Here is a 26,673-nt window from a genome sequence, read left to right on the forward strand (position 1 = left end):
ATAATTGGTGGAAACAGTTTCACGCACAGCTGCAGCAGTCTCTCTACGTAGTTTCAACCCGAGCTTTCTTTTCTCCGTGAGGTGGAGGAATTTAGAAAGTTGTGTGGTGCTGCGTCAGGCACTCAGCTGTTGTGCATGGATTAGCCTATGCGTAAAATTCCTCCTGCCAGAGGGAACAATCATGAACAGTTCACAGCGCGCTGGTAGTAGGCCTACTACACAACCCATTATAGGTACCGGAGAGGGAGTTGGTCGCTGGGGCGTACAGGGTCAGGGACAGGAGGTCGCGGAGCGGCCGGGCGTGCTTCGGACGGTCAGTGATTGTTCCCTCTTGCTGGAGGAAGCTATACGCTATAGTCTAATTGGTCACCGCACTATGTTGATGCAGTGCGCAGTTTTTTTATATCATAATATATATTCGGACATGGGGTGTGTCAAATTATCTCGAGTCAAAAGGCTCAAGTCCAAGTGAAGTCCCGAGTCATTGCTGTTGAAGTAAAAGTCGAGTTGCAAGTCTTAATTGATTTTGTCAAGTCGAGTCTAAAGTCATAATTTTTGTGACCCGAGTCTGACTCGAGTCCAAGTCATGTGACTCGAGTCCACACCTCTGGTATTGATGGCGTGCATAGGGCCACTCAGTAAATATGAATTAGAGGTATTCTGTACACTACAGTATGTAATACCTTACTTTCGGTCATGTGAAACCGGCACACAGATGTAAAGGGGCGGACCGGCACAAGGATTCAGGCCGGGAATTTGACACGATCCCAGGTCACCTTGTTCTCACAAACCACCAAACCGCTAATTTTTGTGGACTGAACTTTTTATATACAGTCTATGGCAGGGGTTTTCAAAGTCTGAGACTGTGGGCCTCTCCTCACACAAACCTTGGGAAATGCCCTCCCCCATCTTTAATTTACTTAAATTTCGCTAAGTTCCTGGATGTATGAGATCATGATTATATTTAGGGCTGACCCCCAATAGTCAAAGATTCGATGCTTCGATGGGCGGAGCCTGATTCGACTGTCAATCTCACAGTTGAAGCTTTGCAGTGAAACAAGGATCATGCCATTTTGGTGATATGGTGGTGCTCAACGTCTGATTTTACATAGAACTACCAGTTTTCTCCCAATAAGTTAATATACAGCCTATTACAATATACATTTCAACGTTTAATGCTGTAAACAAACATGTAAAAAGAATAAAACTTTCAATAAATGTTTTTAAAAGTCCGTAAATAAATCCAAAATTATAACCCTAACCCTGGGTCGTCAGTGCGCATGTGTAGGCATAGTGTGTGTGTGGTGGCGGAAGAAGAACACTTGCTGAAGAGACGGAGCGGAGCCCCGGCTTCACTGGTGTTGTGCCGAGTTGTCCGCACCTCTAGGGTCTTTCGGATAATTTATCACCGTTGATGAACCACACAATGAATATTTTATTGTTTTTAAATAGCCAGCTACTTGAAATAGACCCGCGAGGAACTGTGACCTGCTTGTCGGCAGCACGGCATGCACTAAAACTCACACAAGACCAGTGAATAACAGGCAAGGGAGAGAGAGAGAGAGAGAGAGAGAAGGGTCTTCAAAAAGCCTCAGTTTAGCTGGAAATTTACAGTGTAAGTTGAATAAATAGAGACTGCAGCTCTACAGCTTCTCAAGATTAAAGTGGAGCTACCGTGTGTAACCCCCCCCGCCCGCAATCGCCGCGCACAAAAACACACGATTCCACTATCAGTCGACAATATGCAGGACTTGATGATTCTGATTCGACTATGTAAATCCTTAGTCAGGGACAGCCCTAATTATATTATAATATCCCATACACACTCAACATTTGAGCCAAAATAGTCTACTATTGCTGTATGACGTAACGTCTGACTGCACCAAATAGTTTTAAAAAAGGTCTGTCCTAAGGCATTTATTAGTTTCTGACTCTGATGGGGGGGAAACTGTTCCCCAAAACTACTGTATCTCTGACACTCTCTCTCACACATGTAGGCTATTCTATGTGATCTCCTTTGGATAACTAATGCAATAAGAAATGTCATATTGTTTCATTTCCATTCACTGAGCCTCCTCTGAAACAGTTTGGAGCCCCCCTAGGGATGCCCGCCTCACACTTTGAAAACCCCTGGTCTATGGGACAAACCCTATTTGTTGATGTAACAGGTACCAAACCAGGTATAGTCTTTGCCATGTTCATCTACTGACTTTTGGGACTGATGATTAAAGTTGCAAATGTGAACACATTTTCAAGATGAGCTTAATCACGGTGCCCACCTGCTACCAAGTCATTCAATACCAAGTTTACATGAAGAAACCATGAGTGAAAGGACTGTTTCATTTGATAAGTTGAGTTGACGCTTCCAAATTTCTGACAGAGTGGAGCCACATTTGTAGAAAGTCAATGGTGTGTGCGCTAGCTAAAGTTTGCTACATGATGTTTTGTTGTTGTTCAAAACTATCAATGGTAGGCCAAAGTAGCCTGCAGGCCACTGGGATTTGACCTGGTTCTCCCAATTGGCCAGTCTGCTCCTGCAGATGTACATATACTCTGTTTGCCTACAGTATGTAAATGTAAAAATTTATGAGTGACTGGAAGGCTAGAGCTGTCTTGTGAAGTTGATGTTGAACTGAAAGATAAGTCGACACTCAGAGGGCATTGGTTGAATAGGGAGGATGGTGCATGTGTTTGGTTAAACTGATATCAACAGAGGTGGAAGAGTCTATCCAGAGAGAGAAAGAACTTCTTGTTTTAAAGTGATGATTGACATAGTGAAGATGGGCTGAATGTGACACACAAAAACAAAAAATGATTGACAACTACAAAAGGAGATAGGGAGGCCACGTCGAGGAAGATGTTGCAGGTGGAAACTGCTTTCACCTTCGTACCGAGTTACAGTTTGGCCCCACTAGAGTAAAATCACTCTTTAATTGTCTTTTCTCTCTTTTACTTCATCACTCTTTTAACACTGACCTCCCTAACTTCCTCTGAGCATTAAATGCTCTCCCTCCCTCTGTTTATTTACTGTTTTCTCTTGTTGTATCTCTGGACGGGTGGAAAAAGGCCTGGAATTTATCACACATACCTAATAATTACTATCACAGGAAATGGTCCTGAGGAAGTAGGTGCACTAGCCCTGCTAATTAGTGTCAGTCGCAAACACACATACACGGGCACATACGGACACATGCTAATTAGTGTCATTTGGCTGGTGTAGAAGTCTCGGGAAAGCCCCATCTGATTGGTCTTAGGGAGACTAACACCTCCAAGCTTACCTGGTTTTTAAATCTCAAGACTAATTTATTGGAAGTCTTGTCTGTTTGTGTGTGTGTGTGTCCGTGTGTGTGTGTGTGTGTGTGTGCGCGCGCGCGTTTAGGATCTTTTAAGTGTGTGCATGAGTGGGCAATTGATTAGGTGGGCCCTGCAGCCGTAAAGAGGCAGCCCAGGACACAGGACCCGGAGTTGATCAGTGATGGCCTCCTAAACGACGGCCCTGCCCTCAGGGTCACCAAAGGAATGAGGAGAAGGAAAGGGGGAGGAGGTGTTGCCAGTGTAGATTGATAGATCTGGTCATGGCCACAAAAGCACATTTGAATTTGAGCTTAGATAGATAGATATACAGATAGATAACGAGATATGCAGACAGACAGATATATGGATAGATCCATAGCAGCCGGGATGGAGCACAAAGGGTTAACTGAGAGAATGTGCAGCAGTGAGAGATTTTTAGAAACAAAGAGGGATGAGTTATTTTTAATGCATCTGTGTGTAATATGTTGTTGGATGGGCTGCGCTGTAAAACAGCCATTAAAACAGTGGCTTAGTGAAATGCCCTCATGGTTTACCATTATGGGCACATGAAATGCTGGTATACCCACACAAGTGAGTCAATGGGGCTTACTGGCACATATTCGCACACTGTAAACACCTCCAAGCCTCTGTGGTTGGCACACACACCTGAGCCTCGGCTCCTGTTTTTCTCCTTTGTGGCTTCTCTGGCTACGTCTTTTTCTGGGTATAAGCACGTCTCTTCCTTTATCTGTCTGTGTCTTTCTCTCCCTTTGTTTCTGACATTTGCCAGATCAGTTTTGAAAGAGAAAAAAAGGACAGAATGTTGACAGCTGTCTCTGCAGTTTTACTTCTACACATTGTATGTTGCTTTATGTAACAACATACTGTTACATAAAGCCTTCAATAAGGGCTAGTCTTTCTGACTCGTTGTTGGTTTGACTGGACTTTTACTGGCCCCACACGTCTCTCTTAGTCTTGCTGAGATGTTTCTTAGGAGGTTTTAATAAAAAACAATAGTAGAACAGACCACTTCCCAGCACCAGGCTGCTCCAACACTGCACACCAGTCAGCACACACCACAGCAGCCCCTGGCACTTCAAGTTGTGTCTGTGTTTGTATGTGTGTGTGTGTGTGTGTCTGTGTGTCTGATCTGGTTAATTCAGGGATGTAGACCCAAACTGTAATTATCATTATGTGCTTCTCGGCAGTGGCAGGAAACAGCCCAAGCAAGTTTGGATGAGCATGTGTATCCTCATTGATGCTCATTGAATGTGTTTGTGTGCAAAGAACAACATGTGCATACATGAATTTATCTGTGTGTGTGTGCGTGCATGTGTATGTGGGTGCGTGCGTGTGGGCGTGTGTGCACATAGGAGCAATGATGTGAAGAGCATGAGAGCTATTAGCAGTGAAAGATAAGCAGATTGTGCCAGTGGCTATGTGATGATTTTTCCTGCTCTTGTTTTGGCCCTGCTCTTGCTCATTTGGTCTCTGCTAAATGGAGACATATTGGAAATGTGACTGTTCTCTCGGGGCCGGTGGGTATCCAGAGTTTAGGAAGAAGAAATGAGAGGAGAGGGGGAGAAGAGGACATGAAAGGAGAATAGTGGAAAGAAAATGAGAAGAAAATAAAAATAAAATCAGGAGAGAAAGTAGGGGTCATTGGAGTTAAGTTTACCACTAGGATTTCAAATCTCATTAAAACAAAAACTACATTTGTCTGATTTGTTTGTGGAGAGAAATTACCATTCACAAGACACTGTTAACTTTCACAAGACTGCAATAAAACTTCTGTCTCATTTTTATGATATCAGAGTTTATGTCCAAGAAAAAGAAAAGCAAAACACACTGAAAAGAGACTGAGAGAGGGGGGGGGGAACACACAGACACAGACACACACACACACACACACAAAACTAAAACCCAAAGTTTATTTGAAGCAAGCGTCACATCTATTCAAGATGGCAACCGCAGTTTAATCTGCCTAGTCCTTCATCTTTAAAGTTGCATCAATAAGACAGAAAAGGCCTTCATGTGGGCGGACAGACTGCTTAGAGACAGGACCGGTCACCGCTAAATAAACAACACAGGAATCCTGCAGAGACAAGAATTGCTAGAGGGAGTGTGAGCAAAGACAATGGCATGACTTTCAGGCCGTAGATGAAACACAGAATATAGACAATGTGTGTATGTGTGATTTAGAACATGGCCATTTATGAACGCCTTGATATGAGGGTATGCTAAATTGTTTATGTCTGGAGTAATTTAAGTCGACATCAGAGAGCCGAGGCATATGTTGTGTCATTTAGGCTTACAATATTCAAAGAAAGTATGTTTGCACTCTGACATTACTGTAACCAAAACCTGAGTGAATTTTTTTATATGTATCCATTTCTGTTATTATGAAGTGTGAGGCATTTGGAGAGAGAATAAGGTTAGTGTGTTTCCTTTCATTCCCGTCTGTGTTTATGCGTAACCTGTAACACCCATTGACGCATTCTGCAACAAAAGAAAACCACACTTTTTCCTCAGAGTCACAGTCTCAGTCTCAGGCAAACTGGAACACACAATGCAGGAATCAGGTGAGCGTACTCTTTCAGTGATAGATGTTTCTCTGATATCCAATGAGGATAAATGTCCATATATCCTTTTTGCTAATCAGATCCAAAAGCACTCCTTATAACCTCCCCCTCGTTATCATCAAATGCATACTTTTTCTTCAGAATCTAATGCAATGCAAACACAGGGCTACAGTGTAGCCTACAGCTATCTCACTAACTTAATGACAATATTTTACTTGATATACAAATACTACAATGTACTTGCACACCAGAAAGTCTTACAAGCAGGTGTATTGGATCACAAATGCAAAAAGACACTAAACTGTAGAACCAATCACATGCACTATAGTTGGTTTCCTGAGTAGTCTAACTTATTCAGGAAATAACATTACATGGCCTTCCTAGTTAAGACACGAACTGACTATGACTTGCAGTGTTTCCCCTAGGATTTGTTTTCAGCAGGGGTGGTAGACTACTAGGGTCGCGGAGCAGGCGTGTTACGGAAACGTCGTAGAAGCTGCACACTTATTTTTGCCTGTTTAAGCTCGTCACCTTCTCTGTTCCTCTTACACATTTTTAACGCTAAAGTTACTTCCTCCTGATGGAGCTCACTACTTTTATGCTACATTCAGATATTGGGCGACGAGACCATGGATATGGCCCTATGAAATCTGTTTTAATTTGTTGCCTATATCCCGTAAAAATCCAAATTCGCTGTTTTCCGTTTCCGTGTTAGTTAAGCACATTTAGTCACCAGAAAGAGTGTGGTATGATGTGGTGGATAAATAAAATTTCAACAATTCAATAAGAAATATTACATATTGAATCAATATCAATGAATTTGATGTATCATGGAATAAAGAAATATTCATATGTATGTGCAATTATTTATGGGGACGATTCACAATGAATGCATTGCTGCAATTCATGTGCTGTGAATTGTCCCCTATCTAACAGGTGATTACTTTACAGCCTCCAAATGCTGCTGAACACAGTGGGTGTGGGTCGGAGGTTACTCTCATGTGGGCAGCACTCCTCCTTGTTTACAAAGCCTGACTGGACATATCTTTTATAATTTTTTTCTAACAGAATATCTGACTGCGCCCACACAGCCACAAATTCTACAAAGAGCTCGCGTCTTGCATCTGCTGATTTTTGTTGAAGGAGTTCTTGCTAGCGTGCCATCTTTGATATGACAGCGTGTTTGTATGTGTGTGTGTGGGTGTGTGTGTGCAGGATACGCTGAGTGCTAAGCCCCGCCCTCGCAGAAGCAGGGAGCAAAGAGGCAGTGCATGTAAACACCAAAATATAGTTTTTCTGTTCATTTGGCGTAAGTGCTGTTGGCCCCCAAAACAATGGTAGGGGAAACACTGACTTGAGCCTGTTCTTAAACATACATAAATTCATCACACATTATAAGTCCCTGTTTTTAACTCTCTTTCTCTCTCCCTCTGTCACACACACACACACACACACACACACACACACACGTGCGCACTCACTGTAACGTGCACTGACATATCTAACATGTCCCTCATCCATTCTACCCCCAGGTCTCCGGGTTCAGCATTTACTGAAATCAAATGTGTGTGTTTGGCCTTGGGTTACACACCCGATTGAATTAGAGGAATAGTGCATATGTGCACACGTGCTCACTTACCCACACATATGCACACACACACACACACACAGACTCACAGGGACACAGATCTCTATTAAGTTAAAAAAGAGAGTTGAGTGTCTTCTTCCATTGCAAGAGCTTTTATGTGATAAGATCGGCTCAGGGTGCTCTCCTATGCAGGGTTCCTGAGCACATCAAACAACAGTAAACCACATCACAGAGGCAGGAAGAGCTCAGCTCCATTAGCCAGCCCATAAAGAACATGTGTATGTGTAACAGGAGAGCTACGCTAGCCACTACAAAAGGTTTACACACATTGGACAAACACACTAAGGTATGCCATCCCCTGACATACTACATAAACAAGGACAGTGTCATTGTTCATAGTTCTTGTACCATGCACAAACATGCATATATTTATATATATAAATATGCAAATCCTTGAGCACATTCTGCGTTGTATTCATTCCAACTGGGTCTTGAGCTTAAAGTAATGGTCCGGTTTAAAAAAGTGGCACATGGGACATGAAAAATTTAGAAATCTGTTCACTGTCCAGATGGCAATCATTAGCTTTATTAGTACAGAACTGGTAAAGACACACACACACACACACACACACATACACACCCTACCTAACACTCTCTCTGCAACTACAACACTGCTCCATCTCTCCATCCTGTCCTCCTTCACTTTTTGCAGAAAGAGATGTCTCTCTTATGAGGTGTTTAGTGACAAAGGGCCAAAGGGACACCCAAATACAGGAAGAGAGAGACAGAAAGACAAAGAGAGAGGAGGGAGAAAAAGACGTTGACCCAGATTGAGTTTACCCGCTTTTCTTACATTGATTTGAAACAGATCTTCACCGTTGTCTGCTGTCCAAGCCACAGGCAGTGAGATATCACCCTCTACTCAGGCTCCAGAGGATCTGATTCAAACTGGATGTCCATCACTCACTGTGACGGGCCTTGCTCTGCTATGAGAGGATGTCTTAATCATGTACTGTGCAGAAGTGAATCAAGAACCAAGATTAGAAACGTATGAACTGTATGTTTTAAACTGCACCAAACAAGTAGTACAGCATAGGAAAAAGTAGGTGTATCGTCATGATGTGGATAGTGGCAAATTCATCCCAGTGACAGGATGAAATGGAGACACAGGGCCCACCCGGCTCTCTGCTAAACCAACCTAATATGTATTAATCCAGAAGATTAGGCTGCCTGCTAGCATTACAGGCATTCCCGTGCCAGTCAGAGATGTTCTGCCCACTGAGGTTAACGTTTAATCCTGAAGATGACATACACACAAACAGTATTACTGCCGCTGATGATACACGTGATGCCAGCACAGAGTGGGCATGCAAATGTTGCTGAGACTGATATGTGAGTGTGTGTGTGTGTGTATGTGTTGGGGACGGAGGCTTATGCTAGCACAATCCTTGAAATGTGTGGTAGGGGAGAACAGGACTTGTGGATGGAGGAAGCAGAGGGTGTTCAGAGAGGAGTTATGCACTATGGCAGGCCCTAATTGCTTGCGGCTCCTGTTGTGTGTTTGGCTTTGTTTGAGCATGTCCAATATAACCAGTCATAGGGGAGCCTCTGCCAGAGCTAACACACACACACACACACACACACACACACACACACACACACACACACACACACAGTGCTGAACCATAGAGAAGGCTTTTATGGTTCTGAAGACTTCAGTAACATGACACCTAAGGCAAACACTGAGTAATAAAGCAATTGTGGCACATTGTTTAGATCCTCCTCCTGGCATGGTTTGTTTGTCAGACTTAGAGTGTCTCGGTTTCCTGACATCAGTGTCCAGTGTCACTTTGGGAGCTCAGACACACATGCACGTGCATGCACACAGACATTGGCAAAAAACAGTACACATGCAGGATAAACAGTAAACACATACACAGAGAAACACAAGACCACATTTGTCTGCATGCACGCCACACTGCAGACATTTTGACATATCAGTCACAGGGTGTTTCGTGCCAGTGTTTCCCCAAACTTCTAAGCAGCTTCCTGGTATGTCTGACTGCATGACTGCAGATAAAAGAGCAATAAACATTTCTTGCTTTTCTTGCTAACGCGTATTCCTCACATGCTCTTCACCCCCTTTCAAAGTTGCTGTTCTGTGACACAGACCGATATTCATGTCAAAATGTTTGTACGTGTGTCTGTGCCCTTCCCAGCAGAGTCTATTTTGGATCTGCAGCTCTGAGGTGGTCTCCAGCCTGTCCTCTGCTCAAAAATAAGCGCCATTTGTTAATGCACACCATGTCATCACAGTGTAGCTGTAAAATGAGCCCAGTCTTTTTTGAGTTATTGAGTTTCTCTAGAAACTGACCAACCTCTCTTTCCAAAATCTACAGGCCGAAAGTAAGCAAATTAAGCCTTTTTACAATGAGAACATTCTGAATCTTGGTATACCTGATAAAGCTGTAATGTCAAATGTCAAAGCTGAATGGCATTCACAAAGAGAGGAGTGAGGTAAGGTCAGCAGTGCCCCTAAAAGTCTTTTGTATTTGTGTGTATGTGTGTGTCTGAGAAACAGCGCAAAAGCGAGGGTACATTAGGAACTCATTTAGTTAACGAGCCCACTCTCACCCGCAACTCTCCTGTGTCAGTGGAGCGCATCCGCGTCTTTACACAGAAAAACACATCATAATGCTCTTAACTGCCTGGTAACAGCATGCACACACACACACACACACATACACACACACACACACTTGCACACGTAGAGGCAGATGCATCAAGCCGTGTTCCTCTTCTGCATTTAAACACACATCTTGAATTTATTTCTACATTTTAACATCTATTTAACCCTCTTAAGGAGCCCGGGGTGAATTTAGTGCAACATTAAAACAAACTAAAATTCCTACTGATACTCTGAGCATCATATTCAAGTGACAACAGAAGGATCATTTAAGATTCAAGAACTAGAAATAAATAAATAAAACATCTCATTCACACACATACACGCACTCCTGTATGAAACCATAGCCAGCAAAAGGACTGTGTGGAAGCCATTGTTAAAATAACTGTGATGTAATCTACCAAGGGAGCTGGCCCGGCTGTGTATGTGTGTGTGTTATCTATCTGGAAATCAGTGGGTCTGTCAGCAGCATCTGACTGCACACTACCACTGGTCTCCTTATTAAAAACCAGATGTATGCTGGAATCCGTGCACAGGTGTGTGGGAGGGCTGGCTGTGTCCTTATCACAGCTCAGCGCTGTTCGTGTTTGCGCGCGTGTGCTGTCTGTGGATAGGTTTATACTTTTATGCATGTTTGTGAGGAAAAGCAGACTGCAGACAAAACATAATCAAGGCGGAAAGGAAACTGGACTCCAGCAAGACTGCTTGGGGTAAGGAGAAGAAGGGTCAAAGAGCGAGTGTACTTTTTTGCCGCACACTTTTGCTGTTTCATGCTTTTGTGCTTGTGTGTTCGCACTTGCAGCTTCAATCTTCGTACCCTTGTAAATGTATAAAAGGGCACCCAAGAAGTGCCGTTTTGACAAAAGTTGTCTCAATGTGTCTTCACATGAAACGTATTCCCAGGCACTATACTTTACAAGTAAGAGTATGTCTCTATTGGGAATTCACACCAACTGACAAACAAGCAAATGCAATGACACAACAGGCTTAAAGTCCACAGGCATGATCTGTCTGCACTAGCTTCAACGTACAAATTACCCAGATTATAGAGCGGTGTGGCTGTATATGTCTGTCTCTTTGTGTGTGTGTGTGTTTATCTGTGTGTCAAGACAACGCACTGTGTGTCTTTGAATGCTGGAGCCCATGACTGTAAATTTATCTGAGTGTGTGTGCGTGAATGTGCTCAGATTTGTGTGTACTTCCAAATGTGTGTATCCCTGTGTGTATTGACAAGGAAATAATAGTGAGGTTTTTTATCAGAAGGCCAGGTAGTAATCATGTTACTCTTTGATCCCATGATCCTCACTGATCTGTCTAAATATACAGCAGACCTGTCCAGACCTGGCAACAGCTCCTCTAATCAGCACCCTGCTAGCCTACTGTGTGCGTGGGTGGGTGTGTGTATGTGTTTGTGTGAGACATTCTGTCTGTCTCTCTGTGTCTGTATCTCTGTCTCTCTTTCATATTATCTTGCTTTAAATATATTTTCCCCCTCTATTCGCTTTAAAGCACTTTAAAGCTGGGCTAATGAAGTCTATATAAGTTAGTATGTGGTCAGAGTGTGTTTGTGTAGTAGACTGTAAAGAAAGCATGTGGTTCCTGCTGCTTCAACACAAAGTAGAGCAGTTTGAGTTTCTTTTTTTTTTTACTTACATTTTGCCATCAGTCATTAAAAGAAAACTATTAGCCAAGGTTGGAATCAGAGGATTGCTAATTATTAGCAGATGTGGTGTGTGTGTGTGTGTGTGTGTGTGTGTGTGTGCGCGTGCTCAATCTATGTGGTAATCTACTTGCCAGCAGCTCTGTACATGCAGGTGGTAAGTACTTTTACTCAAGTACTGCACTCTCGCTTTTTTTTTTTTATTCCTTGGCACCACTACACATCAAAGTGAAGCATTGTACATTTTTAAATTTTTTTGACAGCAAGAACATTAAGATTTTGCATGCCGTACCTACAATCAGGATATGAATGAAATTCAAATGAGCTCCGCCTAAAATGCTGGCTACGCAGTTATGCATCAGTAAAAAATTATACAGTCATGCAAAAATAAAAATATAATAATTTTTGAATAATAAAAGTATCATACCATACCAGTACCATTCCGAATAATGACTAATTGTACTTTTTATACTTTTAGATATCGATATATAGATATTTTGTTATATAAACAGCATCGCCTGCAGCACCTGCTTCTTCCACCACTGTGAACATCTGAGAATGTGAAAGGGCGTATCATAGAGCGTGACAGAATATGTTATATATGTTTTTATATTCATCAGGTATGGGGATATATCTTGCAGTAACTGTGAAAAATAACACATTTTACCACTATATAATTAAGTTTCTACTTCTTAAAAAAACGTCACTCCCAACGTTTGGTTATGGGTCAGGAAATGGAGCTCTCTGCTGTGTTGACACGCAACACATTGTGGGTATTGTAGTTCTCCGGGAATGCAGCTTTTATAGTAGTTGAGCTCATGTTGCTGTGATTGGAAATGACTGGGATTGGCTGATGGAGTGTGGGGTGAATGTTAGTGTGACCTTGTGTGTCCTTTACACACTGACGGGAAATCGACTGGTCCAAGCTCCAAGGAAAGCTATAATTCTAAGAGTAATATAGGCCAAAGGAGTGTGCACACATCTTCTCTCTGTCTCGCGCACGCACACTCGGCTCACACAGTGTAAAGTCCTAGCTGTGCTGTAGTAACCACATTAATTGGCTTGTGTAATTGTCTGGCAAAGCATTGTGGGAAACAGCCCATAGAGATCTGTCCTATCACCTCAAACCACTTTTCAAACATGGACTCCCATCGTCAGGACAGTGCTATCCAGGAAATTGCTGAACATGTGTGTATATGTGTCTGAGCGTGCGTGTGGGTGTGATCGCCTGTGTGTGTGTGTGTGTGTGTCTATGGCTCCTTTAGGGAAGTGAGTGTGGTGGCCTCCCATTCCACCGCATGTCGGCTGTGGTTCAGCTGTGGTCCACCGCCAGGCCCTACATTTGGAACAGAGAGAAAATACACCAGGGGTACTTGCTCCCACTGTTTTCTGGACCCGTCTTTCATCGGTTTGTGTGTATTCTGGGTCCACATTTGTGTATGTGTGTGCATGTGTAATAGTGCGCCACTATGTTGTACTCTTTGCCCCTGATATTTTAAGGCTTTTTGGCCCCACGTCATGAGTGTGCACTGTATTTCCAGGCTGCAGTTCCGTGCAGAGCACAGAAAAGGCAGGAAGAATGGGGAGAGAGGAAAGCAAGGCGGGTAATTGAAGGGTTCAGGGTAATACTTAGGCCAAGGATGGCTGTTTCAACGTGTTTGCATAACCTCCTTGAACTTAATATTTAGCCCCACTCCGGAGTGAGTATAGGGCAAGACAGAACCAAATAGAGAATGATAGAGGGAGGGAGAAGAATGATAGAGGTCCAAGTCCAAGGAGGAGGTGATGCCATCCTCGCCTCTGATGAGTGGCTCCTCTCTTTGATTAGCAAAAGAAAGGAAGGGAGTAATGGACTGAGGATGGAGAGAAAAAAAGGCAGCACATTGTGCTGGCCTTCCTGTCCAAGAGCCTGGGATGAACTGTTTGACAGAGCAATATTTTAACACAAAAGACAATACAGAGGACGTGCATTTTAGATGACGTAACGCAGAAGGTGCCCTCCTGGTATTTTCAGTTTACATTACTGACAGTTACAAGTTTTAGTGTAACTCCTGCAACCCTATTATCGAAATAGAGGGAATAAGAGAGATAACTAATTATGCTCCTCTTTGCATCTGATACGAGATGTACATTGTGTGTGTGCAGTTATCATTTGGCATTATAATAGATAATAAAGCTGACTTTGTTTTTATTGTTATTATCTCACAAAGAAAGGGAACCAAAGTGAAAAGGAGATGTGGAATCTTCACTTTTGCTGAAATGTTTTGTAAAATAATAAGACAGTCGACAGATTATTGTTGTTTAAAATTGTTTACTATCACTTTTTTATTATTAAATTAAATAACGTTGGATATTGGAGGGTTTGACACACAAAAGAAGAAATTTAAAGATGTCCGATTGGGCTCTTGGAAAGGATTTTTCGGACATATTAGAGACTAAATGATTTATAAATAATAAGAATAATTATTTTGTCCTGTAATAAAGCAACATGTGTACTACATGACAGTTTTCTCTACTTTTATTTGTACAATCATCTAATTTGACCTCAACAAAACACCCTCTCCTTTGCCTCATATTGTATAACTTCATCTTTTGATGTTGAAAATTGGGGGGATTGTGGGACAGTGCTGGTTGGACCAGAGACAGACAGGATGGGGGCATAACTTATCAGTGTTTATACTGAGGCCTTAGTGCTCTTTCTTAACACACTTCATATGTGGGTATGTTTCTCCCTCTGTGTGTGTGTGTGTTCTTACAGTAGTGTGACTGGAGCAGTGTTACTCATTCTGTGACCCTCACCTCTCTCTCAGATGACAGGGAGCTTTAAACAACCCAGCTGCTGCATATGTGTGTGTGTGTGTGTGTGTGTGTGTGTGTGTCGGACTGCTAGGCAGGGGAGCCCTACACGTGTGTGGTACAGTACAGCCCCCTGTCTTGTTTCTTGTGCCCTGGGGAGACGCTGTCAGTCATCTGAGCGACGATAAAGACGTAAAACAAACCTCCCCTTTAAGAGAATGGAAAACCCTGCTCAGATATTGTTAGGATCCCTGGAGGTTTAGGGTCAAAGCTCTCCTTATTGGTAGAGTACTATGTAGGTGGGCCTTATGCTAGACAGCTTTGGAGATTGGGAAAAGCTTTGACTAATATGATTGTGTTTTTCTTGCATTGACGTGTGAGACCGAAGTTACACAAGAAATAGTAACATGCACACGTGGATACAACCAAGGTCATCCAAATGGGAAAAAGCTGCTGGTGACATCATAATCATCACTGACATCCCACTAGTTTATTTATCCATCTATATATCTATCCCAGGAATCCACCTGACCCCTAGCTGATCCTCAGAAGGTGACTAGTTGTTCCGTCAAGGACTGTCTGCAGCCAGAGTTTGTGTTTATTAAAGGGATAATTCTGGACATACACCTTTTGCTTTCGTTCTTTTTTGATTGATTTTTAAGATTGAGATAAGAACCTCAATATCAATCTTTGTGTTTTTGTTAAGTATGGTGATGGAATCAGGAGGTGTTCAGCTGAACGTTACATAGAGAATGGAGGCAGGGCGATGCAGCCAGCGTGACACCTGCCATCAATTTGCATTTTTATTGGGTATTCAACAAGTCCTCCAAACTAAAGTTTGTTTTAATCAACCTCATATCCTACAATAGCGCCACTACTGGTGACGTTTGACTTTGCCTCACAAAATGGCAATTTAGAACTCTGTTTCACGACCAGACCTACGTTACATAAATCACGTGACCTACGTCACATGACATAAACAGGTGGACACCGCAGGGACACAAAGAAGCTAAACCCCTCCTTTTGGGTCCACCGGTCGAATAAGCATAGAATCACTGACTTAGGTTTAGACAAACAACCCTGTGAAGGTTAGGGTAAGGGTTACGGGGGCTGTTAATGCTTTTAAGACTAATATAGTTAGATAGCTAGCTAACGCTACAAAGATAATGTAGCTAATGCTACTTAACTTTATTAAAAAAACAAATCAATCTTGTTTCACACTGGAACCTTCTGTCCAATTCAATTCAATTTTCAATTCAGTTTTATTTATATAGCGCCAAATCACAACAACAGTTATCTCACAGCGCTTTTCATAAAAGAGCAGGTCTAGACCATACTCTATGATGTTATTTACAGAAGCCCAACAGTTCCCACCAAGAGCAGCACTAAGCGACAGAGACAAGGAAAAACCTCGAGCAGAACCATGGCTCAGGGTGGGCGGCCATCTGTCTCGACCGGTTGGGGGTGAAGGAGAGAGAGAGAGAGAGAGAGAGAGGAACAGAGAGAAAGAGGGCAAGAGAGGAACAGAGAGAAAAAGAGAGGGATGGAAGGAGAGAGAGGGGAGGGAGGCAGCCTACACAATATACACACAGAGGTAAAGACAGTAAAGGTGATGTTGCTATAGACTAAATGAAAAATGGTACAGATATGTATAGTAGTGTTAATAATAACAATCGTAATGTTAATGATTATAATAACAATAATAACAATAGGACTAGTAACAATAGTTGTTGTAGCAGAGGGTGTCGAGCAGGAACACGGGGGCAGCAGGTGACCCGCAGCCACAGATCCAGACTCCACAGCTCCTGAGCCAGAAAACCTGCAGGAAGTGATAGGAGGAGAGAGGAGAGGGACGAGAAAGCACAAGACTACCGGAAAGGGGAGATGTTGTGTTAGTAACATGCAATAATGGGATGAGGTTGCATACAGAGGGAGAGAAAGAAGAGGAGAGAGGAGCTCAGTGTATCATGGGAAATCCCCCGGCAGTCTAGGCCTATAGCAGCATAACTAAGGGATGGTTACCTGAGCCAGCCCTAACTATAAGCTTTATCAAAGAGGAAAGTCTTAAGCCTACTCTTAAATGTGGAGATGGTGTCTGCCTCCTGAACCCAAACTGGAACCTGGTTCCACAGGAGAGGAGCTTGATAGCTGAACACTCTGGCTCCTAGTCTACTTTTGGAGACTCTAGGAACCACAAGTAACCCTGCATTCTGGGAGCGCAGTGCTCTGGTGGGGTAGTAAGGTACTATGAACTCTTTAAGATAAGATGGTGCCTGACCATTAAGAGCTTTGTAGGTAAGAAGAATGATTTTAAATTCTATTCTGGATTTTACTGGAAGCCAATGCAGAGAAGCTAAGACAGGAGAAATTCGATCTCTTTTCCTGGTTCCTGTCAGAACACGTGCTGCAGCTTCTGGATCAGCTGAAGAGTCTTAACGGACTTTTTCGAGCAGCCTGATAATAAGGAATTGCAGTAATCCAGCCTAGAAGTAACAAATGCATGGACTAGTTTTTTTGCATCATTTTTAGACGGGATATTCCTGATTTTCGCAATATTATGTAGGTGAAAAAAGGAGGTCCAACCCACCACTGGTGTACAACTTTTGGCTATTTATAATATATTATCATCTTTGTTAGGTATTTGCGCTGTACAGCCACAAGAGGTTGCAGCCACAATAAATGTAAATTTGAGTTGTAATTTTGTGTGGCTGAAACGACCTATATGGTTGTTTTTTTGTGGAGGACAGGCTCGGGGTGTTACATGTAGGAGATATTATGGCTAGTATTTTAACACAAGTTTTCCACCCACACAGTTCTTCTTTCAGCATCTCTGTGCACATGGTCAAATATGGTCAATGATCACAGGTTTGATTTTGGTGTCTGTGCAGGCACGACGGTATCAAACCTGGCAACCCCACTGTAACAACAAGACGTAGGGATGGACACGCACAGTGACCCACCCAACTGAGAAATAGTTCCAGCTAACAACTTATTCTAAAAACTCTAAATTGCCATTTTTTCAAACAAGGTTGGTTAATTGATTGATCAGATATGTGTGTAGGCATATTTTCAAGAGTGCCAGACTAGCTGTTCCCCCTGCTCCCAGTCTTTCTGCTAAGATAGGCTAATCATCCAGGTCTGCACCTCACACATGAAAATCAGTTTGATCAGTCTTCTCATGTCTTTCTCTTGGAAAGAAAGCAAATAAACATAGTCTCCAAAATGTTGAACAAAACATATCTAATTGAATTTAAATTACATCCTTACGTCTTATGTTGTTGATGCCTTGACAAGATAGTCTCAGTTTTGGCAGAATGTTAAATAACACTCTCTTCATTTCGTTTGTCTGTATTCACACACACACACACACACACACACACACATACACACACATTCACACTCACACAGCCACCCAGTCTCTCTTTCTCTCTCTCTCAGTTCATCTTAGTCTGGGTCTCTCTATTTGGTCGACCCCTCTCTCTGGCTGGAATGCAGCGGTGGCCGTCTGGTCCTGCTCATCTCTGGGAGCAGTCAGCCATCTCTCCTCGTCCCTGCTACCACTCTAAACATTTGGCTAGTTTTGGCGGATTTGTTGATTTTTGTCCCCTCGTATTTTCCCTCTTTTTGCTGTAAAACTGATACATACTCTTTCAATTAGACCCCACCCCCCACCCTTCCACCAGTCAGAGCATTAGTGTGGGAGTGGGGGTGAACAGAGTAAGTGGGTTGTATATTTTATTAGTCAAGTGAAAACACACACAACCTGGCCCAGGTCTGAGAGAACCATCTGCTGTCATGGATTTTTCTTGGGAAGCACAGCTCAAGGTTAGCATGTAAAGTTTGTCATTCTTGCTTGAAGCTCAGGATTAGCATGTGCTGTCTAATATAGCTGGTCAAGAGGAATATTGGAGTTGACATGCATCTTCAAACAAGACAAACATGAAAGTTGTATCTGTGGTGGGTATGGATAAATCCTATTTTATAGATTGAGATAAATAAAGGCTTTATTCCAGGTATGCATACAGAAGGAACTGGGTGCATCTGGCATGTGACTTCAGATTAGCTGCTACAGGTTAGCATGGAGCTAATTCTACCTAAGGTAGCTAAAATTTGGACCTCATAAAAATACATTTAACCCACATCTAGAGTTGAAACACAGATTTACCATCTTAACTGGCTTTGCAGTAAGCTCACCAAATGAAGCCAGAGCGTGTGTTTTATGTTGGAAATAGACATTTTCCCTACCTCCTCAGTTGTAAATAACACCGTGTTCCAAGGCCATAAATAATAGTGTCACTCAACCATGCCCCATTCTCATGTCCTCTACTTGCTCTCTCCACAGGCCTCTAGTACTGCCTAGCCAGGGGCCCCCGGCCTTGTGCCGCACCTTCACACACTCACAATCAAGGAACGGCCATAAAATGCCCATGGAATGTATCTGCAGAGTTAGACAGTTAAGTGGTGGAAAGACATGATCACAAACTAGGAGACTTCATAATGGATGTTCTGGGAACAGATATTAGTGGGCTCCCCATGTTCTTGATAACAAAATACATCACACATGTACATAGGGACATGAAAGTACAAATGTGTGCACACAGACAGGCAAATGCACGCACACATGCACACACTGCACTTAGGGGCAGACAGTATTGATGGTTCCCTCGGGCATCACACGGACGCATCTGTTTCTGTCCCACTGACTCTCCACACTCATAATTTCAAGTAAGTCATAACACAAATTATAAACACACATCCCTCAACCGTGACGCCTAGGAATAACAAAATGGAGTGTGCTGAGCTGATTTAGGGTAGGCAGGGACTCTTAAATCTTTACCTTTGCTCCTTTCTTCCCTTCCTCCTTTCCTTTTCTTCCACTTTTTCTTTCTTATGCAGCACAGGTGGCAGTCACTCTTGTCAAACACATACTTCCCTCTCGTCTATTGCCTTCATCTCTTGCCATCTCTTTTTATTTTATTCTTGACCTGCTCTCTCTCCTCCCTCACAGCCACAGCATACCTCTCCTAACATACTCTTTCTTTGAATTTGTTTTATGCAAATGGTCGCATGTGTGCTTATGCTCACTCTTGACCCCATCCTAACCCCTTGTCACCCAGAAATCTGTGTGACCTGCCAGTCTCCCACAGTCCTTCGACAGCAGCCCCACCTCAAAGGTGCCTTCACCAGGGTCTCCTCTCCTCATTTTTCATTCCTTTGTCCTGAATTATCTCCTTCAACCTAACTTCTCCTCTTCCACTCTTTGCATTCCTTTTTTTCTTTCCATATCGTCTCCGCTGACCCCCCCCCCCCTTCCCCCCTCACCTCTCATCGCATGGTCATGTACTTTAGCCATCCATCTCCAACCTCTGTAGATCCAAATGTCTCAATACATCGCAGGGACCATGAAGGTTCTATTGGAATCACATGTTGTAGTCGAGCCGAGAATTTCACCCCTTATAAATAGGATGTCAGTCCAGCCTGTGCTTTTCTACAGAGCCTTGCATGCTCCCTCTATCCAACTCTTATGGTAGGGAATATGAGGAATATGAGATATATATAAATGCACAACAATTAATGCTTGCATCATGTTTACATTTGCCAGCCAAAATACTGTTAGAGAGTAGATAGAGTAGGAAAAAAATGAGATTTTTGACACCCTGGAGATCCAGCAGCCGGATTCATTTGTCCTTTTATTGGAGTGCCTTGTGACTTCTCAGTGTATGGGGTCTGACTTTTACGAAGACTTATTACAAGTTTGTCATGAAAAACCATTTCATTGTAGCCCTTTCGATCGGACAGGAAATGAAGATAATCCTTTGTTTGTCCAGGATACGCCAAGTCTTAGTTAAGCAGGGAGTGAGGCAAGAGGAGGGGAAAGAGAGAGGGTTCACCCACTAAAGATCAGCCAGCAGATACAGTACAGCATTTATCTTTGTGTGTGTATGTGTGTATGGGTTGTGTGTCTCTGATGGATGAGTCCTGTCTGCTAGATTCATGCACATTGCAAGTGTGTTCTACAACTAAGGCCAAATGGCCGCTCAAATTAGATGTGATTAAATGCTCCAGTGTGATTCAGGTTCAAAGACTGTTACTAATACTAATCAGCACACACGCAGACACACACACACACACACCATGAACACATAATCACTGATTGAGGATGTGGGAGACAACGTTTACAGGCTGGCTAATCATAATAATGTCCCCTTTTTTTTATTGTTTTAGGAAGACATCACTCAGCAGAATCCTGCGGTACCACTCACAGAGCACCCACAGGGAGACAGCGTTGTAATCTGCGGTGTTATTTTAGAGCCTGGAAGTGATTTAGCTTGCACTGAACCATGGCAGCCACTTTGGTTCAGACGTTTAATTCAGACGGGCTCAGAACGTCTCGAGGTCAATCTATAATTTTCAGTTGGGAAGTCTACCTGTATTAGTGATTACAGGTGAGATGTGACAGCCATGGCTTCACAGACCACAGCACGTATTTTGTTCATTAAAAGAGAACTTACAGTCATTACTTCTGAGTAAAGCTTTCTTGTTGAGGTTTACAATTGCTGCAATGCCACAGACAATGTCAAAAATGTCAGAATGTACAGCGACAACTTGTGTTTTGTGTGTGGCTTTTCTTTAGCTGGAGTAAAATGCGAGCGTGTCACTGCAACACTCGCTGGAATCAACAAACTATCACATCTTCACATCTTTATTTTTCTAACTAAGCAAACACCAAAATTGTGTCTTTCATCAGTTGATTCAGCAAATGCAACTTTGATGAATGGGAGTGTAATAACAATCCTGATGAAGTGACACCGTGGTTGTCAGATAGAGATGGATCTCTGTTTGGCTTTTTCAGATGAGTTCACAGATTAGATAAACCTCCCTTTCAAAACTGGGGTGGGGGTTAGTGCCCCTAACCTTTCACCACACTTTTTTACTCTAGTAAGTTGGTCCTGCACCTAATGCACCACTAAGACTGAGAAAAAATGTTGTCCCATTCCCAAATGGTGACTATGTTTTCCAGTTTAGTGTGCAATTATTCTGTGTGTATTCACATACTGACCTACAGAGACAACATTTTGTGTTTGCATGCAGTGCTAAAGGAGATAAGGAAAAGCGTTACTTTGAGACTAGCGGGATGTGGTCAGAGTTTCCATGTCTGGCAGTGTGGTGTAAAGATGGCCATCCTACGAGTGGGCTAGGGCTGTTAATCTGACACACTGTTTATGAACAGTGACACGCTGTGCCGCATTACTTGCCCATATATGACTCTGTGCATCACCTCTTCACTCTATTTAACACAGCCAAAGATAAAGTAATGAAACTGCAATTGCCATTGTGTCATGGTGTAAAATACTAAATTAATCATTAGGTTTGTTAGGCCGTGGATGTAAAACTGGACCATAAGAAGAGGGATTTAAAAATCAATTGCACTGTTATTAGATTTGTGGATTTTTTTTAATTTTTAGAATTCTTTCCCCATTTTACATTGTGATTGGCCAGGTCAAGCAGAATAAGCCTGAAGTTTATAGCACTTGCTCTGCTACAAGTACAATGTAAGTGTGTGTTCCCATTACAGTGCACATTAAAAGGAATAACAGTGAAGGTGTGGGGAGACGAAAAGTGTCACGTTGGTCCTGCTTCGTGATTAATGGTGTGATTAGCTGCTCCAATCCATGTCAGAACCCATGTGCATGCACACACAAATACATGCGCAGCATGCAAGCGCACACAAACACACAGAGGCCTATTAATGGTCTTGAATGGGAGAATCCAGATGCGGCATGCAGATAATTGTACTAAAAACACCAAATGTGGAGTCCCAGGGCAGCAGGACTTTATTCTGAGTTCAGCGTGTTTATTTTCGCAATTGAGTTATTTCTGCAGGGACTTAAATCATGGAATAAAAACACACCAATGCAGGTCAATTTTTAATTGAGTCCAAAGTGTATTTTGAACTCACCCTCCCTCCTCCTCTTCCTCTACCCCTCACCTCACACAAACCCACACATTACCTTACCCTCTTTATTTAATGCCCTCCTAGTTTCAAATGCGATTTAAGAGTCTGGAGTTTAGCAGAGTTATGTTTATCCAACGTAAAATATCATTAGTGCCTATACACTAGTTAGACAGCTTGACTTCTGCGATGGTCATTCAGATGGACTTTGTAGAGACAAAGAACCATACATACATTTTGTTACAGTTTACTGTACACAAAAAGGTGCATTTTATGTTTTTAATCAAATTTTGTGTGTCTGGTGACAGTGATGTTGGAGGTGTATGTGCTTGGCTTTCTATGAGAATATGTTTGTGCTTCTGCATGTGTTTACAAGATTTGGGGCGGATAGAATGTGTATTTGTCACCACATTGGATTTACGATATCCTGCTTAATGACGAGGCTAGTCATCACCAATCTGCTCCGAAGACTTACGCAAGGCATTCTCTTGAGACCTGTGGGTGTACATGTGTACGTCTGGTTGTGTGCCTATGATGAAGCTTGGTGGTTTGTGTCCTCTGCACCTGTAGACAGTCATTTGTTGCCACCCCCTTTATACACACACTCACAGACTCAAACACACACAATGTGGTAACCAGCGGTGACAGAAGAAAGATGTCATATCCTCTCAGCCTGCTCTATTAGTCTCCATTACATTATTACATGCCCATGAGTCACACTGAGGTACCACTAATACAGCACTTAGCAGACCACTTCAAAGATGTCTGTTTCTTTTCTGTGGAATCTCTGTCTGAGTTTAAGGAGCTCTGGAATAAGTGAGCTTGTTGTGACATCTGCATGTGTACAAGGGACCACAGCTGCAGATGTGGGTGCTGTGTATCCGTGTCCCTGCGTTGTCTCCCTGTCTATTTTCTGACTGTAAAAAATATTTTTACATTCCAACTTTCTGGAGAATAAATATGACCCATGTTTTAAATATTTTGTCCATTTGTGATAACATTCCCTCTTACTTCTTGCACCCTTCTTTCCACATTTCCTGGTCTCATCCCCACAGGCAGCAGGCTTTGCTGGCAGCCATCAGTGAGAAGGATGCTAACATCGCACTGCTGGAGTTATCCTCTTCCAAACGGAAGAAAGCCCAGGAGGAAGTGATGGCTCTGAAGAGGGAGAAAGACAGGCTCATGCACCAGCTCAAACAGCAGGTACATCAACCACACACGACCACCAAGCTATTTATACGTGCATATAAACAATGAATTACATTTACAGCTCTCCTGGTCTTAAGGCCCATTTATACTCCTGTGTAGGGTCTACGTGCGTACCTACGCCGTAGGCTACGCACGTAGCCATATATTTACTTGTGCGTAGGTGTGTCCGTCATTCTGCAATTACACCCCCAAACACTAGTCGGCATTAGCGCTACAGTGTCCACTTTGTTGACTTTTGCCAGCCAAGCAGGCTAACTTCTGGTTTAGCACTCCGCTAACGTAAATGGGGGTAAAATTGTATACGTGCGGCTGGTGTAGCCTTTTCAAATGTTACCGAGCCAATGGATCACATTCTGATAGCGAAACGAGTCATTTCGCTCGGGTTGCGACGGACAAATATATTGATTCACTGTGTTACAGCCACCGTTTTGGCCGCTAGTAAATGTTACTTCAAAGCGTGGGGTACTTCTGGTCAACGTCGAATCGACGCGTAGTTCCATTTTTGAGGAGGTGCACATCAGGCGATGCTTAGCTCTGCGTAGCCCCGTAGCCTATGCCGTTGATTCGACACAGAAGTATAAGTTACACTTTAGTGGTTGACTGGCCTGCACATGAATCAAATGGAGCCTGGCCTTGCGGTCGCCGTTTAGGACCGATTCTGGCGTTGTGAATCAAAGAAGGAGTCCAAATTCAAACCTGCTGCAGATGGTGAAACCCTACCTGCACTAAAACAGCCTACTGGGCAGACTTTTAACTTTAAAACCAGGAACAGATAGGTTAATAATTCCTGGTAGTTAACAGAGTAGACTTCCCCGCCTCAAAACACACTACTGCGTTCAGTCATCATAAGCCAAACCAGTCAAGTAGGAGCTGTGATTTCAAATCCAGCCACACAAACACATGATGAAAGCTATTCTCCTAACAATCATGTTGCAATCGGAGTTATTAGCTGCACTCAAGTCGCAGACGTAGTTTGGTATCATCGGTGAGTCACCGGCGGACTTTTCTGTCTGACATCTTCTGGTCAAACAGACAAAAATCTCAGCGCACACTCACACACATACCTACGCACACATACACACACCTATTTCCCATGTTGCTCTGGTTCTCAATAAAACCTTAAGGCTGATGAAGGTATGTGGGTCATTAAGGTTTGGTCAGACCACATCAGTGACTGAGCTAACGTGAATGCTAAAGATAATGAGCCAACAGCAGGGTGTCCACATATACGGTCTCCTGAGTCACAGGGGCTTCTGGGAAACATGGTGCATTTAAAAGTCAACAGATGCAGTGGCTGGGTGTGCATTCAAGTGCGAACCTATGTTTGTTCGTGTCTTGTAAACGATAAACAGTTCCTAGGGGGTGCAATTCTATTTGAGGAATTTCAAGGAAAGCCTATTATCTGTTTATCGCCATTGGATGCGTCATGTTTTCCCCGTTGGGTAACCAGCAGTTACCGTCCACCTGATGATGTGATGAGCTCTAATTGCATCGATGTGGCCGCTGGGCCTGGAGCAGAGGAGAGGAGAAAAAAAAGGGAAAAAGAAAAGAAAGGAAGGGGCGGAAGATGAGAGGGGTGGGCAGCATATTCTTTCTTTGCCTCCACTTTCTTGTACAAGCAAACCTTGTTTCTTAAAATTGTCCTCAAGCACACATGCAAATAAATCCATTTAAGTACTGTCGCCAAGTGGAAAGATGTACCAGGCAGCGATATGGCCACCTAGCACTGGGGCCCTAAAACTGTGGGTCATCTATTAATGTTATGGAGGGTGTAAGGTAAGTAGCTCCTGCAGGGACTTTGCACTACTTGGGTTCCTTCCATTCTGCAGAATGAGCTCTCTGGGGATTATGTTGTTCGACATGACACACACCGGCTCTCTGTCTTCTGACCCACTGACACACATATCAGGATATTTTGCCTTCCTCAGGTCCTCAACAGCCAATGGCGGAAGGAAACTCACCAGGAAATGCCAAAGAATTATGGGACTCAGAGTCTCATAGGAGAAAGCTGATCTGTAGACAGCAGATAGATTTACAGATAGCAGTGCCCTGCCTGACCTCCCCACATCCCTCTTTTAGAAGATCTAGTGTGTGTGTATGCACAATGACGGCGGTCTAAGACAAACTTTCCTTTCTCAGACAGTTTGCTTCCCTTTGAGGCATAGACCTTCTTCAGCAAAGACAAACACACATATACAAAGACACAGCCGCTCACACACAGACATACACATGAAGAGTGTAGTGTTTAGACTTCTTGTGGAGAGAGTCAGAACAAATGTGTCCCCGTGTGGGAATTCTTTGAGTGGTCCCATCCTAGTGATGGATGACCAAACATCACTGGTGCCTTAAAGCCCAGAAAAGATGAATTTGGAAATCCCCAGAGGTGAGCCATTTTCTGTGACTTTTCCTCATTTCCCCCCTCTTCCTCTCTTTTTTGGACACACTTGAGCATCCATCCTCTCTCTATGCTAAAAAGATGGATTTTGTGATCTCAGAGGTGTGCCATTCAGAACTGCTTATCTGCCTGCTTAGAGCGGCGATACCATTTTGCATGGATAGATCACACAAACACACACAGAGACCTGATCAAAGGAGGTTGTGAAAACTGTGCAGCCTTACCCCAGCTGTCTGTTTGTTTAAGGCCTTTCTTGTCAGGCCTCCTGTGTCCATATGTGTTAATACAGCTCTGTTCTAATCAGGCCAGGCTTGAGATTTACAGAGGGCTTGGATTGAAGTTCGGGATGCAGCTGTGAGCACAGCAGCGGGATCATCACTGCCATGTTTACACCACCAGCTGCACTTTGATACACATGCAGAGACCACTCACTGCACACATACAGTATAGGCCTAAATCTGTTAAGGTTATAGATGTCAATGCTCTCCTCTCTCCTTTCCTCTCCTTCA

The 26,673-nt window shown here is 43.1% G+C and overlaps 1 protein-coding gene across 1 annotated transcript in view; it reads left to right on the forward strand.

The window, feature by feature from the left end:
• Positions 1-26,673, forward strand: part of LOC119905437 (ERC protein 2) — a 164,690-nt gene that overhangs the window by 91,512 nt on the left and 46,505 nt on the right. The window contains exon 17 of the mRNA XM_038722471.1: positions 23,616-23,763. Within this exon, the coding sequence (XP_038578399.1) occupies positions 23,616-23,763 (148 nt within the window). The remainder of the gene's footprint in view (positions 1-23,615; positions 23,764-26,673) is intronic.

This window comes from Micropterus salmoides, unplaced genomic scaffold (genome assembly GCF_014851395.1).
Source record: "Micropterus salmoides isolate LMB-PRFRI ecotype aquatic unplaced genomic scaffold, ASM1485139v1 Ms_hic_scaffold_16, whole genome shotgun sequence".
NCBI lineage: Eukaryota > Metazoa > Chordata > Actinopteri > Centrarchiformes > Centrarchidae > Micropterus > Micropterus salmoides.